Source organism: Saccopteryx leptura, chromosome 5 (genome assembly GCF_036850995.1).
Source record: "Saccopteryx leptura isolate mSacLep1 chromosome 5, mSacLep1_pri_phased_curated, whole genome shotgun sequence".
NCBI lineage: Eukaryota > Metazoa > Chordata > Mammalia > Chiroptera > Emballonuridae > Saccopteryx > Saccopteryx leptura.
The window spans coordinates 205,768,719-205,786,905 of NC_089507.1; the positions used below are offsets into that span (position 1 = coordinate 205,768,719).

At 48.8% G+C, this 18,187-nt stretch overlaps 1 protein-coding gene across 1 annotated transcript in view; it reads left to right on the top strand.

The window, feature by feature from the left end:
• Window positions 1-4,400: 4,400 nt before the first annotated feature.
• The window catches only part of JPH2 (junctophilin 2), a 58,370-nt gene continuing 44,583 nt past the window's right edge, over window positions 4,401-18,187 (top strand). The window contains exon 1 of the mRNA XM_066387736.1: window positions 4,401-5,265. Within this exon, the coding sequence (XP_066243833.1) occupies window positions 4,887-5,265 (379 nt within the window). The 5' untranslated portion in view covers window positions 4,401-4,886. The remainder of the gene's footprint in view (window positions 5,266-18,187) is intronic.

Below are 18,187 nucleotides of genomic sequence, written 5' to 3' on the forward strand. Positions count from 1 at the left end.
GGAGGTGAGGCTAACTCAGCTGAGTCTTCAACCCTGAGAACTCTGGCGGATTTCTGTGTGCAGGTCTCTCTCTCTTCTGGATTTTCGGTTCCCTTCTCTGTAGGCTCCCTAGGAAGCAGTCACGCTTGAGAAGCTGAGAAGGAAGCATGGGAAGCAAGTGACTACCCCATCTGACCACAGAACTGTGCAGCAAGAAAAGACCTGGGGAGAAGCAGAATGGGATAGATACTTTTACACACAGTTTAAAATTCACTGCAGGTTTAGTAAGTTCCGTTTCGTGGAAAGAACTTGATTTTCTCAAGGAAAACCTGTTGTAATGCACAGATAGTCACAAGAGGGCTCCCTTTCCCCGAAACACACTGGTTCAAAGGGCGGGTCTAAAAAGTGATGGTCCGTCAAAAAGCTCCACACTGGTCAGGGTAAGGCCAACAGCAGACCTGGCAAATAATTTACTTAAAACTTTTATTTTTTTTAATTTTTTTTTTATGCAGGGACAGAGATAGAGTCAGTGAGAGGGATAGATAGGGATAGACAGACAGGACCGAGAGAGATGAGAAGCATCAATCATCAGTTTTTCGTTTTGACACCTTAGTTGTTCATTGATTGCTTTCTCATATGTGCCTTGACCGCGGGCCTTCAGCAGATCAAGTAACCCCTTTGCTCGAGCCAGCGACCTTGGGTCCAAGCTGGTGAGCTTTTGCTGAAACCAGATGAGCCCACGCTCAAGCTGGTGATCTCAGGGTCTCGAACCTGGGTCCTTGGGATCCCAGTCCGATGCTCTATCCACTGCGCCACCGCCTGGTCAGGCCTTAAAACTTTTAAGAAATCAAAGTGTCCCTTTAACACTAACGTAGTCCATCAGTTTAAGAAAATGAGAAAACCACAACGTGATGTTGAGAAAACACACACTGGGAAGAGTAAGAAGTACTTCAGTATCAAGGTACTCAGCATTTGGGGAGTGTTCTCTTCCCTCTTTGGTGGCTATTTTAGTGACCATGATAGTTTGAAAAGTAACTTATCATGTGAGGGTAATATTAATATTAGCTAACATTTATTAAGTGATTATAGAGTATTTTAAGTCTTTTTTTTTTTTAACAGTATTAACTCATGTTCTTCACCTAGCCATTTAAGGTAGATACTGTTATCCTTAATATTAATAACCCTTTGAGAGAGATAATTTTAGAGATGAATATTTTGTGGCTTAGAGAAATGAACAATTAGTCCAAGGTCACACAGTTTGTGAGGGCCAGAACTGGGGTTTGAAGAGATATTTAACTCTACAAGTATCTACCCGACATGTTAGAGGACAAAGGTCTCAAGGTCTAGGCCATTCTTTTTTCTTTTTTTTTTTTGTATTTTTCTTATTTTTCTGAAGTTGGAAACGGGGAGTCAGTCAGACAGACTCCCGCATGCGCCCCACTGGGATCCACCTGGCATGCCCACCAGGGGGCGATGCTCTGCCCATCTGGGGCGTCGCTCTGCCACAACCAGAGCCATTCTAGCGCCTGAGGCAGAGGCCACAGAGCCATCCTCAGCTCCCGGGCCAACTTTGCTCCAATGGAGCCTTGGCTACGGGAGGGGAAGGGAAAAGAGACAGAGAGGAAGGAGAGGGGGAAGAGTGGAGAAGCATATGGGCGCTTCTCCTGTGTGCCCTGGCTGGGAATCGAACCTGGGACTCCTGCACGCCAGGCCGATGCTCTACCACTGAGCCAACCAGCCAGGGCCTAGGCCATTCTTAACTAAGTGTAATTTCTTGCTAAATGTTAAAATGTAGCACCGGCCTGACCAGGCGGTGGCACAGTGGATAGAGCGTCAGACTGGGATGCGGAAGACCCAGGTTCGAGACCCCGAGGTTGCCAGTTTGAGCGTGGGCTCATCTGGCTTGAGCAAAAAAAAAAAAAAAAGCTCGCCAGCTTGGACCCAAGGTCACTGGCTCGAGCAAGGGGTTATTCGGTCTGCTGAAGGCCCACGGTCAAGGCACATATGAGAAAGCAATCAATGAACAACTAAGGTGTCGCAATGCGCAACGAAAAACTAATGATTGATGCTTCTCATCTCTCCGTCCCTGTCTATCCCTCACTCTGACTCTCTGTCTCTGTAAAAAATAAAAATAAAAAATAATAATAATAATAAAATGTAGCACTGTATTTTGCAGATGTAGCAGTAAACAGGATGAGCTGACAGCTGCACAAATATAAAAAATTTTAAATTAACATGAAATTGGCCAAATAATATAAGCAATGGCTAAGCTTCCATTCCAGAAGGCAGAGCTTTGGATATGAAGCCCCTGTCTTCTTTATTTGCTGCAAATAAATAAAACTACCTTGGGTAACCACATCTCACTTTTGAATAGAGCACCCAAGGCACTGAATCCCTTGGGTTTGGTAACATACACAGCCTATGGTAAGTAAGGAGATTCATGAATATGTACAATAAATGTTATTAATCAAGTTTCTTAATTTGACAACATGCAGTAGTTCTTGACCAGGATGAGAGCTTCCTCTGAGCTCTTTAAAAGAATTCAGTATATTGGGGGTGGGGTGGGGAGTCTGGAATCTGTATGTGTTTTAAGTTCTACTCATGATTCTTATGCATGCAGGCCCTTTAAGGAACCACTGTAGGGAGCTGTACGGATGAGCAGTGGCTAAATTTATGGAGGAAGAACAGTTCTCTAGGACTCAGCAGCCACCCAGCCTTAGAACAGGATTATGGTGATTTGCTCAGCATTTAACTACAAAAGGGTATTGAACTTGAGCGACTCAACCTCCCCTAGCTTCCAGTTTGAGATGCCGGTTCCCCGCCCCTTGTGAGGCGAGCTGGAAAGAAATGTGTGATTCTCCAAAGACTTAGGTGAGAAGTGGCAAAGGCAGAACACTCCGGGGCAGCACAGAAGTCTTCTTAGCCGTGAAGCGTGCAAGCAGGCTGTCAGTCAACCTGGCCGGGTGCTGAGACAAAACCCAGATGATACAGTCTTTATGGAGTGCTATTCGCTGCCTGTCAGCTTGGCAAACAGCCAGTGATAGTGAGCATAGAGGGTGGGTGTTTCTACTTGGGGGTGAAATGTGGACACAGAAGGGGCTCTTTAAGACGGGGCTGTGTGTGATTGATGAAGGAACCAAGTCTTAAGAACTAGAAAGTCAGCTGGGAGGAAGGGAGTGAATATTTTCTATCCATTTCTGAAATGAACAAAAGTTCTGCAGTGATTTTAAGTGGCCTGAGTCATGCGATTTGAGTATAAGTTTGAAGTCAGATAATAAATAGCCTAATGTTCTCAAGAGCTTCCTGTGCTTGCTTTTTTACTGGTTTCCAACACCCCCCCCCCCCCCCCCCAGATCTTACTTTTCTTGGTGGTACCTTTCTGGTAATTCCGGTGTGCTCCTGTTAACCCTGGGCTCAGTTAGGATTTGCAGCCATTCACCCTGGTCACAGCTTCTAGTCCTGGAGGTTTCTATGTCCCTTGCACTGGAGCTTGGTGGGAACCTGAGTGCTGGGAGTCCACCCAGGCCCTCCGCTCCTGCCCTTTCTCCTGCCCCAGGAGCTTTATGAGGCCTGGCTTCACAGGCTCTTAGGATGCCAGAGTGAACGAGAGTTTGGAAAGAGAATTAAAAAAAAAATCAACCCTTGAGTGTTTCTGAGACAAACTCCTGCCAACACAGCTGGCAACCCTGCGTCTCAGAGACAGAGGAGGCACCGGCGCTTTGTAGGAGAGGAATGAGGAGTGATGGGTGTCTTTTGCACAAGGCTCTTCCCGGGTGTTTTCAGGGTTCCTGGGTGGACGGAATTTGGGGTTGTGTCTGAGCACTGGACTCAGACTTGCTGTATCTCCAGACCGTTTCCAGAACCTCACCTCTCTTCCTGAGTTCCCTCTTCTGCTTTCAAAAGCTTATGTGAAACCAGGCCCCATTCCTTTCTCTCTAGGTCACCAGATTCCTTATAGCGGTGGCGGTGGTGGTGCCGTAGCCCCAGGACCCGCGAGGGCATGTGATGGTGGTGGGGCTGAGATTTGCTCTGGGGGATTTTAACTGTGCCAGGACTGGGTGTTCTGCTAGTCTTCCTCTCCCCGCCCTTCCCAATCCCTCTGCCCTCTCCCTTCCCGCAGACCCGGGGAACCCTGAAGGTGGCAGAGGGCTCTCACACAGGGAAAGGGAAGCCACCAGACTGCCCCAGATACCTACACGTCCTTCTCGGTTTCCCTTCCTCATCCCTCCAGCCACTCCCAGGGTCTGAAGCACTAGCCCCATCTGAAACACCCCTCCTACTTTGAAGGAGGCTGGGCCGGCCAGGGTGTTATTTTGGGAGCAGCTTCTGAGATCCAATGGCCTTGTTAGGGCAACACTGACCTTTCTGTCCCGGGAGGAGGGCAGGACTGGAGAGGGGCGGGGCAGTGCGAGCAGATCGACAGCCCCGCACACCCACGGGGTGGAGGAGAAGGGGGCCAGCAGGCTGCAGGAATTCAGCCTCGGGGGCTGAGACTGTCACCAAGGGGAACTTCCCCTCTTTGAGCCGGACTGGGGACCCCTCCACCCCACCCTTTCCCTGTGATTCTTAAAGGGATCACAGCGTTTTCCCTTTGGCTCATGGAAGGCAGAACCGGGGCGCTCTGGGGAGGCTCTGAGTCTTCCCTTCCCGCTTCCTCCCCAGCTGGCAGTCTTCCGCTGGCTGACTGGGTGGGGACCTCCCAGGCATGGCACTGACCAGCCACCCCAGTGCTGACTTGGCTCCTGAGCTCGCTCAGCCTCTGGTGGCATCTTGCTTTCCCCCTGCTGGGGTGCGGCGGTGGTGAGTGGGGGGCCCAGCCCTGAGCAAGCGTGGAGAGTGCCGTGGGCACCCCCTCGCCCCCGACCCCCAAGCTGGAGGACAGTCAGGTTGTCAGGGGCTATGATGAGATGAGTGGGGGCCGCTTTGACTTTGACGATGGCGGGGCGTACTGTGGGGGCTGGGAGAACGGCAAGGCCCATGGGCACGGGCTGTGCACAGGCCCCAAGGGCCAGGGCGAATACTCAGGCTCCTGGAACTTTGGCTTTGAAGTGGCCGGCGTCTACACCTGGCCCAGTGGAAACACCTTCGAGGGATACTGGAGCCAAGGCAAGAGGCATGGGCTGGGCATAGAGACCAAGGGACGCTGGCTCTACAAGGGCGAGTGGACACATGGCTTCAAGGGACGCTATGGCACCCGGCAGAGCAGCAGCAGCGGCGCCAAATACGAGGGCACTTGGAACAATGGCCTACAGGACGGCTACGGCACTGAGACCTATGCAGATGGAGGTGAGCCCAGCCCGGGGCCTGCAGAGCTGGGGTACGGGGCCAGCAGGGTGAGGGACACCGATTAGAAGCGAGGGGCGGTACGACACAGAATCACAGGGGCCCGGATGATATTTGCTGTGTGGCTTCAGGCAAGCTACTCCACCTCTCTTAGTATCGGTCTTGTTAGGAAAGGTGGGGCAACAACAGGGCTGAGAGGATTGGCACGAGTGCTTAGTACGAGGCCTGCCGTATGAATGTCCTCTCAACACACACTGAGCACGACGTGACTGCCGCTGTTTGCATGCTAGGAACACGATCAGCATGGGGTATATGCTAGCTTGTGCGCTAGCAGAAGTGGGGGCTGGGCTCACCTTTGCCATAGGAATTATTTTCAAGGACTAGATCATAAAGTATTCATCCAACCATCCATCCATCCATCACTCCATCCCTCCATGCATCCATGCATCCTTCTGTTCAGTTTGTATTTCTGTGACACCTATTTGCCAGGCATTGTAAAAGGGTTAGCGATAAAGAGGAGTAAGATACAGCCCAGGAGACTTGACTTAGGGTGGCGAACACACTGCAATATACAGATGATGTACTGTAATTGTACACCTGAAGCCTATACAATTTTATTAACCAACGCCACCCCAATAAAGTTAATAAAAAGAAAAAGATACAGCCATGGCTTCAAAGATAGTCTGGTAGACAAACCATTATCCACAGGTATGTACAGAGTGCTGTGGCTGTAGAGAGAAGACTGCTTTAGAAGTGGTGACATCTGAGCTAGATCTTGACAGGACAATGGCACTGGTGAGGGTGGGAGTAGGAGAGAGAGGGATGAATGAAAATCTCAGAAGCATGAGAAGACTCAGTGGGCTCAGGAAACGGAGAGGAACTTTCTGTGATGAAACAGTCCTGGGAAGTGGCAGAGCAGATATCATCACCTCATTTGATGCGACATATCACTTTACTGGTCCTCAAGTTTCTTCATCCATAAAAGGCGGTGTTTTCGAATATCAGTACTGCTCAAAATGTAGTCAGTGGACAGGCAGGATCTACGCCTGCCAGTTAGAAACGCAAATTCAGGGGTCCCCCTAGACCTTCTAAATCAGAATGGCTGATGGGGAACCAGGCATCTGTTTTAAGCTTGTCCAGCAATTGTTATGCACGTTAAAGCTTAAGTATTGCTTTAAATCAGGGGCTTGCAAACGTTACAGGCCAAGCTGGCCTGTGGCCTGTTCTGTGCAGCCTGTGAGCTGACAGTCATTTTAAATTTTGAAATGTTTGAAAAATATCAAAAGAACACTATCTTGTGACTTGTGAAAATTATGTGCAAGCAAGTCCCTACATAACATCCTAAATTTTGTCTCTTGGCTCGAAAGCCTAAAAAAATTTACTGCTCAGCTCTACAGGAAAAGTTTGCTGGTTGCGTGAAGTGTTCATTCAGGTCCCTTCCAGCTCAGGGTCATTCTATGACGTCTCCCTCATGTGCCCTGTTCGGAAGAGGCACCAACACAGATAACTCAAAACTGTGGCTGACTAAAATATATATGTTTGGCACCAGAGGACATTTGTTGGCTATTATAGTCATCATTAGTCTGCCCTCTTTCTAGTGGAGGGCAGGAAGTGGTCAGTCCGGGAGTGGGCTGGGGTGGGGCAGATGGGCAGTCAGCCAGGGGGGACGGTTTGCTCAAGCTGAGGCCTTTGCCTCAGACAGCGGTCTCTGGTGCAGGATGGGCTCCTGACTACGGTTCCAGTTGGTAGGTAGCTGGTGAGGGCCCACCCTTGAGTGTCTGGTTGTTAACGGGTTGTGTCCCTGGAGTTTCTGCGTGTGCAGTGGTGGCAGCACAGCTCTGGCTGGAACAGCGCGGAGGACAAATTCTGGTGCCACATTTTCTAATTTGGTGACCTTGAGCTGTTTGCTGAATCTCTGCAATTCAGTGCAGTTCAAGTCACTGGATGTTCACACTCAACACGGTGCTAAGCACCGGGGACAAGCGGAAAGCACGCCTCAGTTTCTCTGGCTATAAGGTGGAGATACCCTTGAGTGCTTGCCCAGCGCCAGTTAGTGCCTGTCAGTGCTTGCAAAGTGGTGCTCAGTACATGTGTGCCGACGCGTCTTCCCTTCCCTCTCCAAACCAAGCGGTGTGTGTGTGTGTGTGTGTGTGTGTGTGTGTGTGTGTGTGTTGAGGCCTGGAGGGAAATCACAGGGACACACATCTCTGGGAAGCTATGGGCTGATGCCCTGATATGTCTAAAAGCGGAGAAGGGATTCATTCATTCATACAACCAATATTATGGAGCGCCAACTATGTGTCAGGCACCACCCCACACAAATTCCAGGACCCAAGGCAGGAAACAAGCGAAGTCCTCAGGGAGTTCCCTGTCTCACGAAGAAGACAGAAATAAACTGGAAAAGATATATATGTAATTTCCAGAAGTTACACAAGTGTTATGCAAAAAAGAGCAAAGAGGGAAAAGGGTCATGTTTTTGGATAAGATAATCTGAGGAGCAAGGGTGGAAAGGACTAGAGTGAAGACTTACAGTCAGTGGGAATGGCGATTGCAAAGGCCCTGAGGCAGGACAGGGCTTGGCATCTTTGAGGAACAGCAAGCACACCAGGGTGTCAGGAACAGTGACTGAGGGCAACAGGCAGGGTCGGCGCTGGAGATGTTGGTACAGGCCAGGTCAAAGAGGCTTTGCGGGCCTGGGTTTTATCCTGGGTGTGCTCAGGTAACCAGAAGACCTGCTCCTCTGGTTCCCAGAGGTCCAGACTCTGTTCCCGAGTGTGAGAGCCCCACACTCAGGCAGCCTGGGAACCTTACAGATCCTCTCTCCCAAGCCACACACGAGGTGCAACTCTCCAAAATTAGATGTGGCCACTGCTTTGGAAAATCTCTTTAATCAACCTGTCATCGGTTCCCTGAGGGGTTGCTAAGGACCTGCCCTTTGCCCCATCCTGGGTGGCGCGGAGGGGAATGTGGACAAATAAGATCCTGTGATCCTGTGATTAGGAACGATGAGGAGTCAGGTAGCCCTGGGTTATACACATCCCGGTGTGATCACATTATTTAATCTCTTAGAGCCTTTGTTTCCTCATCCGTAAAATGCACTTATCCTAACCTCGCCTAAGATTTCTCATGGGATAAATAGGCACTCAGTGGTAGCTGCTATTATTACTATTCGCTCTCATTAACTCATTCATAAATATTTTTTGAGGGATTGCTATGAAGCCAGCACTGCCCTACACTGGATGGTGGTGGGTAGAATACAAAAATGAACAGAATGAAAAAGATGCCTGCCTTCCAGAGAAGCTAACATGATACAGTTTGTTAGGTTCCAGGCAGGGGAGTACCTACTGGGGACTAAGGGAACAAGAGGCAGGCAGCTAAACCAGACTTAGACATTCAGGAAGGCTTCCTGGAGTAAGAGGCAAGCCAGGCTCTGAAGTATGGAGTGAGCCAGGTGACAAGGGCGGAGAATGAGTGCTCCAGGTCAAGAGAACAGAGTGAGCCAGGCCAGGGGGTCCGAAACTTGCTGTCCAACCAGAGACTGAGCTGAAACTGCAGCTTACCCACAGTTTTGATCAAAGGGAACGTGCATCCCATCTCCTCCACTGCCCACCTTACCTGATGTCACATGTTACAGGTGCCTGCTCTAAACCGAAGGAAGCAGCAGTATTCTAAACCGGGGGTGTCAACCCCATCAAGAGGTGGCTAAATCAATTTAGTGGGTCATGACCTGCATTTTTAAAAATGAAAGAATAGAAAACATCACAATGTTTCATAGAGAATAAGATAAAAAGTATTGTTTCCTGAAATATTTGTTCAGTCAGGGACGTGCGTATGTGTGTGGGTATATTTGTATTTATGTATGTGTGGTGTGTGTGTATAAAAACGTCTGCGTTTATGAGTGTGTTATGATGTCAAGTATGTTCCTTACTGTGTAGATCATGGTCAAAAACGTTTGAAAATCACGGCTCTGTAGTGACTCGGTCTGGCATCTCCATGGCAGCCCCGGACACTCCTCCTGCACAGACTCTCACTCCCCGCCATGCTTGTCTCTTTGGCTGGAGGTTAAGCTTTCCAGTTCCCTTGTGGGAAGGGGAAGGTGGTCAGGCAGAGGGGCTCTGGTCTCCTAAACCCTGCTGTAAACCTTTTGGCACCCTTGCCCTGCCTATAGCCCCCCTTCTTCCCCTGGCCATATACAGCCAAGCTAAAAATAACTATTGACTTGAAACTCTAAAGCAAGCGTACACAGGGCCCTTAGTGCCGCGGGGCTGCCTGGCTGTTCCCACCCCAGAGACCCACAGGCTTCGGGGACGAGAAGAGCCTCCAGCAATCTTTTCTGTCTGAGGCGCTTGACCTTGGCCTCAGAGGCCTTTAAAACGCCCCCAGACTGAGGGAAGACGTGTGCCTATGTGCACAGACTATCTGCTGTTTCCGCAGAGAGCTGTCAGATTCTCAGTCATCTGATGTTCAGACAAGTTCCTCAACCATCGATCTAATCAATAATCCCCTCCCCCAAAACGTGCAGTGGGAAAACCAGGCCCAAGGTCGCCTTTTTTTCATAAAGCTAATAATATGACAATAATAATTAACATTTGGGGATTGTGTACTATGTGCTGGCGCTGTTCTTGGCACGTGGCACACACGTTATTTAACTTTCACAGCAACCTAATGGGGAAGCACTACTATTACTCCTATTTTATTATATTTTTAATAAAGAAAAGTAAAAATAATTGGTTTCATTGACCAGGGGAAAAAAAAAGACTAAGGGATGAGTTAATTATCCATATTAGATGAAAGGTTTTAATTATTTTATTTTATTTCTAGGTAACACCATTTGTTGAAAAACTATCTTTTCCCTGTTTCTTGTATTAAAAATTTTTTTTTCTTTTTTCTGAAGCTGGAAACAGGGAGAGACAGTCAGACAGACTCCCACATGCGCCCGACCGGGATCCACCCGGCACGCCCACCAGGGGCGACGCTCTGCCCACCAGGGGGCGATGCTCTGCCCCTCCGGGGCGTCGCTCTGCCACCACCAGAGCCACTCCAGCGCCTAGGGCAGAGGCCAAGGAGCCATCCCCAGCGCCCGGGCCATCCTTGCTCCAATGGAGCCTTGGCTGCGGGAGGGGAAGAGAGAGACAGAGAGGAAGGAGGGGGGGGGGTGGAGAAGCAAATGGGCGCTTCTCCTGTGTGCCCTGGCCGGGAATCGAACCCGGGTCCCCCGCACGCCAGGCCGACGCTCTACCGCTGAGCCAACCGGTCAGGGCCAAAAATTTTTTTTTTACTTCTCATCCCCCACCTCTCCCTTTGGCAACCATCAGCTTGGTCTCTACATCTATGGGCCTGTTTCTGCTTTGTTTACTCATTTTTTTTTACTTTTTAAAATTCTGCTTATAAGTGAGGTCATACAATATTTGTCTTTCTCTGACTTGTTTCACTTAACATAACGCTCTCAAGATCCATCTATGTTGTCAAAAATGGCAAGACTTCATTCATTCTTTTTTATTGCTGAGTAGTTTTCCATTGTGTGCATGCACCACATTGCTTTATCCACTCGTTTCTTTCTGGGCGTCTAAGCTGCTTCTATGCCTTGTCTATTGCTAACAATGCTGGTATCAACGGGGGGGGGGGGGGCATATATCTTTCTAATTAGTGTTTTCTGGCCCTGGACGGTTGGTTCAGTGGTAGAGCGTCGGCCTGGCGTGTAGGAGTCCCGGTTCGATTCCTGGCCAGGGCACACAGGAGAAGTGCCCATCTGCTTCTCCACCTCTCCCTCTCTCCTTCCTCTCTGTCTCACTCTTCCCTTCCCGCAGCCGAGGCTCCATTGGAGCAAAGTTGGCCCGGGTGCTGAGGATGGCTCCATGGCCTCTGCCTCAGGCTCTAGAATGGCTCTGGTTGCAACAGAGCAATGCCCCAGATGGGCAGAGCATCGCCCCCTGGTGGGCGTGCTAGGTGGATCCTGGTCGGGCGCATGCGGGAGTCTGTCTGACTGCCTCTCCATTTCCAACTTCAGAAAAATACAAAATAAATAAATAAATAATAATTAGTGTTTTCTTCAGATAAATACCCGGAAGTGGAATTACTAGAGAGCACGGCAGCTTTTTAAAAAATTTTTTGAGGAATCTCCATACTGTTTTCCATAGTAGCGGCACTACCCTTTTTTTATAGGTGAGAAAACTGAGACACAGATTATTTTAAGTATTCTCACTCACAGTCCTCTAGCTGGTAGGAGGCAGAGAATTTGATAATAATAAGTGACAGTTAAATATTTCATAATATAAGTATTTTAACAAATGGTAAACAACTAGAGAAAAGAATCAAGGCTAGCCCCATAATTTGTGGGCCCAGTGCAAAATAAAAATGTGGGGCCCCTTCTCCCAGATCATTAAGAATTTCAAGATGATGATGGCAGAGCACTAAACTGAGTTTGGGGCCTCCCTAAGCACAGGGACCTGTGCAGCTGCCCAGGAGACATGGACGCCCTGAAGATAGTAATATATAACTGCATCTCTCATGTATTGAGGCTTTTCGATGTACCAGGCTCTGTGCTAAGACACTTACATGCATTATTTAGGCTTCTTTTTTTAAAAAAAAAATATTTTTAAAAAATTTATTTATTCATTTTGGAGATGGGAGAGAAAGAGAGTGAAGGGCAAAGGAGCAGGATGCATCAACTTCCATACGTGCCTTGACCAGGCAAGCCCAGGGTTTTGAACCGGCGACCTCAGCATTCCAGGTTGACACTTTATTCACTGTGCCAGTGCAGGTTAGGCTAGGCTTCTTAAAAACTCTCTCATCTACTAAACTAGTGGCTTTCAAATGTTTACAATTGCAACCCACTGAAGGATATGTATTTCACATTTTGACTCTATGCATACACACACAAAAATGTAAAACAAGTCATTATAAAACAGTATTTCCCATAATCAATGCAGTACTTGCTATTTTATTTGATCGTGTTGATAGAACTATTATTATTCTATCTTCATATCTTGTTGAGAGAATTAAATGGTGCCCCAATATATGCAACCAGAACAGAGCTTGGCATCTGGTTAGTGCTTTTATTACTATTACATGCTAGAAAGATGACATTTGTATGTTTAACTATGACAGCTGTGTCAAAAACCTATGCTTTTTAAAAATAATTTCATTTAGAAAATTCAATTTAATGGGGTGACACTGATCAACATAGAAGCTGAATGAATTTGCCAGGATAGAGTCCCAAACAATACCACCTGGTATTACATTATCTGGGCCTATGATGTGTGTGCCTTGAATCAACTGAACCTCTATACTTATTTAATTGCTCCCCAAAGGAATAGTTTTTTCTATTGATTTATTTGTCTAACTTTATGCTGGCCGGTGTCATGCTGCCTTGGTTATTGGAGATTTACAGTAAATTTTAGATCAGAGTACGCCCTCCAATTTTGCTTTTTTTGTTCAAGACTGTTTGGGTCATTCTGGGTCATTTCCATTTCTATATACATTATAAAACTTTTACTACAAAGCTTGCTGGGAATTTGATTAAAAATGCCTTAGAGCTATCCATCAATTTGGAAAGAATGGACATCTTAACAGCAATGAGTCTTCCAGTCCATGGACATGGTATATATCCCTATTTGCTTAGTTCTTAGTTTCACTTAGCAATGTTTTTCAGTTGTCAGTGTCTTGCACATCTTTTGTTAACTAAAATTAACACCTATTTTCATGATATTGTAAATGGCATTTTAAATTTAATTTTTCCAACTGTTCATGACTAGGTTACAATTATAGAAATATAATTATTTTTGTATATTGGCTTTGAATCCTTCTACCTTGCTAAATAAATTTCTTAGTTCTAATGGGAATTATTTTTGTTTTAGACTTTCAGATTTAAGAGAAGCATCTTTTAATTGAAATTTTCTTGATTGCTGTAAAAAAACCCAAGTGTTTTAGTTCTAAGAGAGTCTGATAGCACTGAAGGGAGACATGCGGTACTTAAGCACTCAGGGCTTAGAGTGTCCAGACCTGGGTTCAAATCCCAGCTGTGCCCCTTCTTAATTCTATAGACATGGGGACATCATGTAACCTTTCTGAGCTTCCAATTCCTTTTTTTCCATTAAGGATGTCAAAATCTCCCTCAAAATATGATTGGAACAATGAAATGAGATATGTTAAAAGCACTTAACATAATGCCTATCATATAGGAATGCTGAAACATAGTATTTCCCATATTTGTGTCTACAGTCCAAAGGGTGAACTAAATCAGGATGACCTGCATCTCAGCTGTCCCTGCTATGGGGAGAATATTTCAGCACATACACTAGCTTTTGACTTTGGAGCAGTTAATAAGCCAAGACTTTGATTCACTTAGTTCTGCCTTGAGTCCTGCCAGTATGGATGAAACCCAGCCAGGCACGATTCCATCTCAAATGTAGAATCAGCATAATTTAACCTCATCTAGAAAATCTCATGTCCCAGTTCACAGCCAGTGGTCAGCGTGACAGCCGGCTGAGTTGCTGTCACGCCAGCTTCTTGGCATTATCTGGAAACCCAGGGAAGCAGAGTGGACCCTTAGCAAGATCAGGAAGAGGATATAATTACTTTCCCCTCTGTGGCCTTGTTTTCTGTGATGCATATGTCCAATTGGCCAAGTCCCCCAGACGCGCCCCTGTCCAAGGCTAGTCCCCCGGGATTCATTGAGTTTCCAGAGCCTGCTAATTCTGTGTCCCCAGCAGCTGTTCCCTGGACCAGCCCATGCTGCCACACCCTCTTGAGGAATGTCGAGTCTCATCTTCTGAGGGCCCTGGCTGAGGGTGCGGTGTGGGGCTCGCTTCCTGCCATAGCCCAGAGGGTTGTCCTGTAGTCTCTCCTTCTTAAGCCAGAGCCACAGAGCAGGTGAGCGGTGAGGCCAGATCCGAGTGAAGCATCCAGGGGCTTGCTTCCTGCCATAGCCCAGAGGGTTGTCCTGTAGTCTCCTCTCCTTCCTAAGCCAGAGCCACAGAGCAGGTGAGCGGTGAGGCCAGATCCCGAGGGAAGCATCCAGGGGCTTGCTTCCTGCCATAGCCTGAGGGTTGTCCTGTAGTCTCCTCTCCTTCCTAAGCCAGAGCCACAGAGCAGGTGCGCGGTGAGGCCAGATCCCGAGGGAAGCATCCAGGGGCTTGCTTCCTGCCATAGACTGAGGGTTGTCCTGTAGTCTCCTCTCCTTCCTAAGCCAGAGCCACAGAGCAGGTGAGCGGTGAGGCCAGATCCCGAGGGAAGCATCCAGGACCCCTACTCACTCCTGTGGGTCCAGTCCTAGCTGACAGAATCCACAGAGCGATCCAGGGGCAGTGGGAACTCCAGAACCCCCTCCTCCTATCATGTGGGTAGCGAGCACCCTGTGTCTGGAAGTATTCAAGCACATGCTGCTGGTGGCTTAGAGCTGGGGGTCACACACCGAGGGCTGCAGGAAGTGCTGTTTGGCATGCACAGTGGTTTTATTCCTTTATTTTTAGTTACATTGGAATCCTTTATGGATACCATCCTCACAAAGGGATCAAATTTCACAGCATCTGTGACAAGACAACCTGACAATGTGGGCCCTTGACGAAATGAACAGGGAAGGACCCAGCATCACCTCTAAACACTCCTGCCAGGAAGGGGAAGGAGGGGCCAGTTCATGCAGGGGCCTGTGGCTTCCACTCTAAGAAAAGTGGGGACTCTTCAAGTGACATGATCTGACTTTATTTAAAGAGATTCCTTTGGCTACTGTGTCGAGAGAGAGAGACTGTGCAGAAAGGGTAGAAGCAGGGAGACTGATCAGTGAGTTTATGCAATAACGCAGGTGAGTGGCAACGGCGGCTTGGACCCCCGTCTTGTCGCGGTAGAGGCGGAGAAGTGGTTGACCCCTGGGTCTGTTTTGGAGGTAGAGCTGAATAGGCTTTGCTCACAGACTGGACGAGGGAACAAGAGGAGTCGTTGATGGTTCCGGGGCTCTGGCCTGAGCCACAGCAGGATGGCGTTGCCCTGAACTGAGATGGGATGAGGGAAGGTCACGAGCTCAGCGCTGGACACCGTGGGTGACAGATGGCTGTTAGACATGCCAAGAGGGGCATGAGGGTTGTGGGGAGGCCAGCGCACAGGGGCCCTGAATGACCACTAGGGGGCCTCCTTCCAAACCCAGATGCTTTCTCCTCCATCCCTTTTGCCTCCTCCCTTCACACACCCAGTTGTAACCGGTTTCCAAGGCCCAGAGGGTTGCTGAGCGGGCCCAGTGCCTGGCAAAGGGGCTTCACCCAGGCCACAGGCCCCTGTGCTGTCAGCACCCAGGCAGCGTCGCCTGGTTAATCCCCTGCTTCTTGTGCAAGCCATGGGGCGTCATCCGGGACAGCAGCCTCTGGATGTGGAGGTGGTGGAGCCCTGCAGGCTACAGGGACTTGTCACACACCCCTGCAACCTGACCTTGCTCCCGGGAGCTGGTGACATTTGTCATCAGCTCCTCCACTTTGGGTCTTCTAGTGGTGATCCTGGGAAACCGGAGACAGAGGAGCTTTGATGGGCAGCAGCATTTGGGCGCCATGGGAAGGGACTTGATGCCACCTCGTGAGCCAGCTAGCGAGCTCGTCTTTGGGATCGTTACGGGAAGAGCGGCTCAGTCTGAATGCTCGCCTGAAGGGGACTGTTCAGCTCACTCATAGACCATGCCATGAAGTACAGACCCATTGAGAAGGCCACAGTGGGTCCATAAGACATTTAAAGTGAACAGGAGCCATTCAACAAGTGTTTACTGAGGGCCTACTATGTGCGAGGTAGTGTTCTTAGTGACAGGGATAGTGTTCCAGTGGAAAACATCTAATCTTTCAGTCTACGTGTTAGTTGTATAGGCTCGTAAACTAATAGAAAAAAAAAAACCGAGAAGGACCTAAATTCTTACAGGGATTACCTCTGGAGAGATGGTACTTTTTAAAATAAAATATTACTCTATTGTTGAAATTATACACAACAAGCATATATGACTTCTGCAAAAGTGCCCTCCCCCTCAACCCATAAATGACACTTATATAAGACCTTGAGGGTACAAAAAGCATTTGGAGGCTTTAAGCAGAATTCGCTAGAATCTAGACTCAGATCCCAAAAGAGTTGCCCTTTGTTCCTCTCCCCATTGGGGCATTCAGCTCTTCAAGGCAAGGGAGGCCTGGGAGAGCCAGCAAGGCAGCTGCGCCTGCTGGGTGGCCCTGCGCAGGTCCCCAAGCCTGCTGAACCCCACTTCCTCCTAAGGGTAAGTCAGCTTCCTGTCATACACAACCCCAGCTAACTGACTACGTCTGCCTGGAGATGTGAGGATCCAGCATTGTGACCAAGTAGCAATGTCCGTTGCGGATGGAGCACTCAGAGGAGGTGGCCCATGTGACAGACTGCTTGTTGCCTTGGACTAGATGGTCTCCTAGGTCCACTCCGGCTGTGACTTTCTTGGGATGAGACGTCCTCACACACCTCCAAGCTGAGGATGTGTGTGCACATGTAGCCTGTTTGCAGATATTAGGAACGTGACAGTCAGTATTCAACACAGGTGCTGGCACCAGCTCCTACCAGCTCACGAGAGCCCACTGTTAAATTTTCAAGAATTGTGCATGCTGGCTGTTCGACTATTGGTAGCTTGATTGACCACGATGGGAATATTTCTATGATGGAAACTGGCTAACGTTACAAATCAGGGTTGCTTGCTTCTTTCCCCAAAGAGATATTTACCAGTGCATCACCAAACATCGTGCTAATATGAAATGTCCTTTTTCCTTCTCACTCAGATTTAGGGTGTCCTGCAGTCCTGTTTTGTCTGGACCTGTCCTGCTTTTAGTACTGCAAGTCCCACATTGTGCGAAACCCCTCAGTCTCAGGCAAACTGGGGTGACCAGTCACCCTGCAATCCTTTCCCATCAAGTGAAGGAACCCAACACTTTAGAGAGTCTGAGACCTCTGCTGGGTGACCTATCTGCTACTCACAGCAGCTCTGCACAGTAAACTTGCTACGCTCCCTTTGCTGAGCAGGTATGAACAGGGGTCCTCCGGGTGCCCGGAGAGCCACACCGTGCCAGGCAAAGGGAGCCTCGAGTGCAAAGCCGTGGAGATGGGGACGGAGTCTGTTGTGTTGAGAAATGGCTGGAGCACAAAGACTGAGAGAGAAAGTGGGGCAAACGAGGCTGGAGGGTTCGAGGACCCAGGTCATGCGCCTTCATGAGTCACAGGGAGGAGTCTGGACTTCATCCCTAGAGTAAATGCTGCAGGCCACCCTGAGACCCCGTCGGGAACAAGGTCCTCACCCCTCAGCGGCCAGAATGTTAGCTGCTGATGGTTCATAGCTGGGCACTGCTCTCTGTCAAAGCGGCCTCGCTCTGGGGCAACCCACAGCTAATGACTGGTTGATACCAGAGGACAAAGACCCGGCCTCCTTGCTCTGATTTCAGACAACTCTGAAGGGCCAGCTCCAGAGATCCCCGTGGGATCAGCTGAAACCTTGGTTGTAATGGTTCAGCTTCTCCCACTGCTAAACTCCACTTCCTTCCTTACAGGTGTTGATCTGAGAGCCCTCACCACAAAATCACCCCATTCATCTTCGTCTCAGAAACTGTTTCCTAGGACCCAAGGCAGCCCTCCCTCAAGACCCTGGGAAGCCGCTGCAGGGTGTTAAGTGGGGTAGCCAGGTCAGATCTGCATCTTATAAAGGAGACGAGGCTGGCGGCAGTGAGGGTGGACCGCACTGGCATTGGGTGAGGCGGGAGAGCAGGGGAGGTGCTGCTCTAGTCAACCGGGGAGGACTGGTGTGCCCTGGACTAGACGGAGGGGTGGAGATAAAGTGGTGGAATTAAACGGATATTCAGAATCAGGTCTATCTGTTCCCAAAGCCCAGGCAATTTCCATTATTCTTTGCTGCCCCCAAAGATATCTCAGGCTTGACTTGCTTTCTCTGGGATAA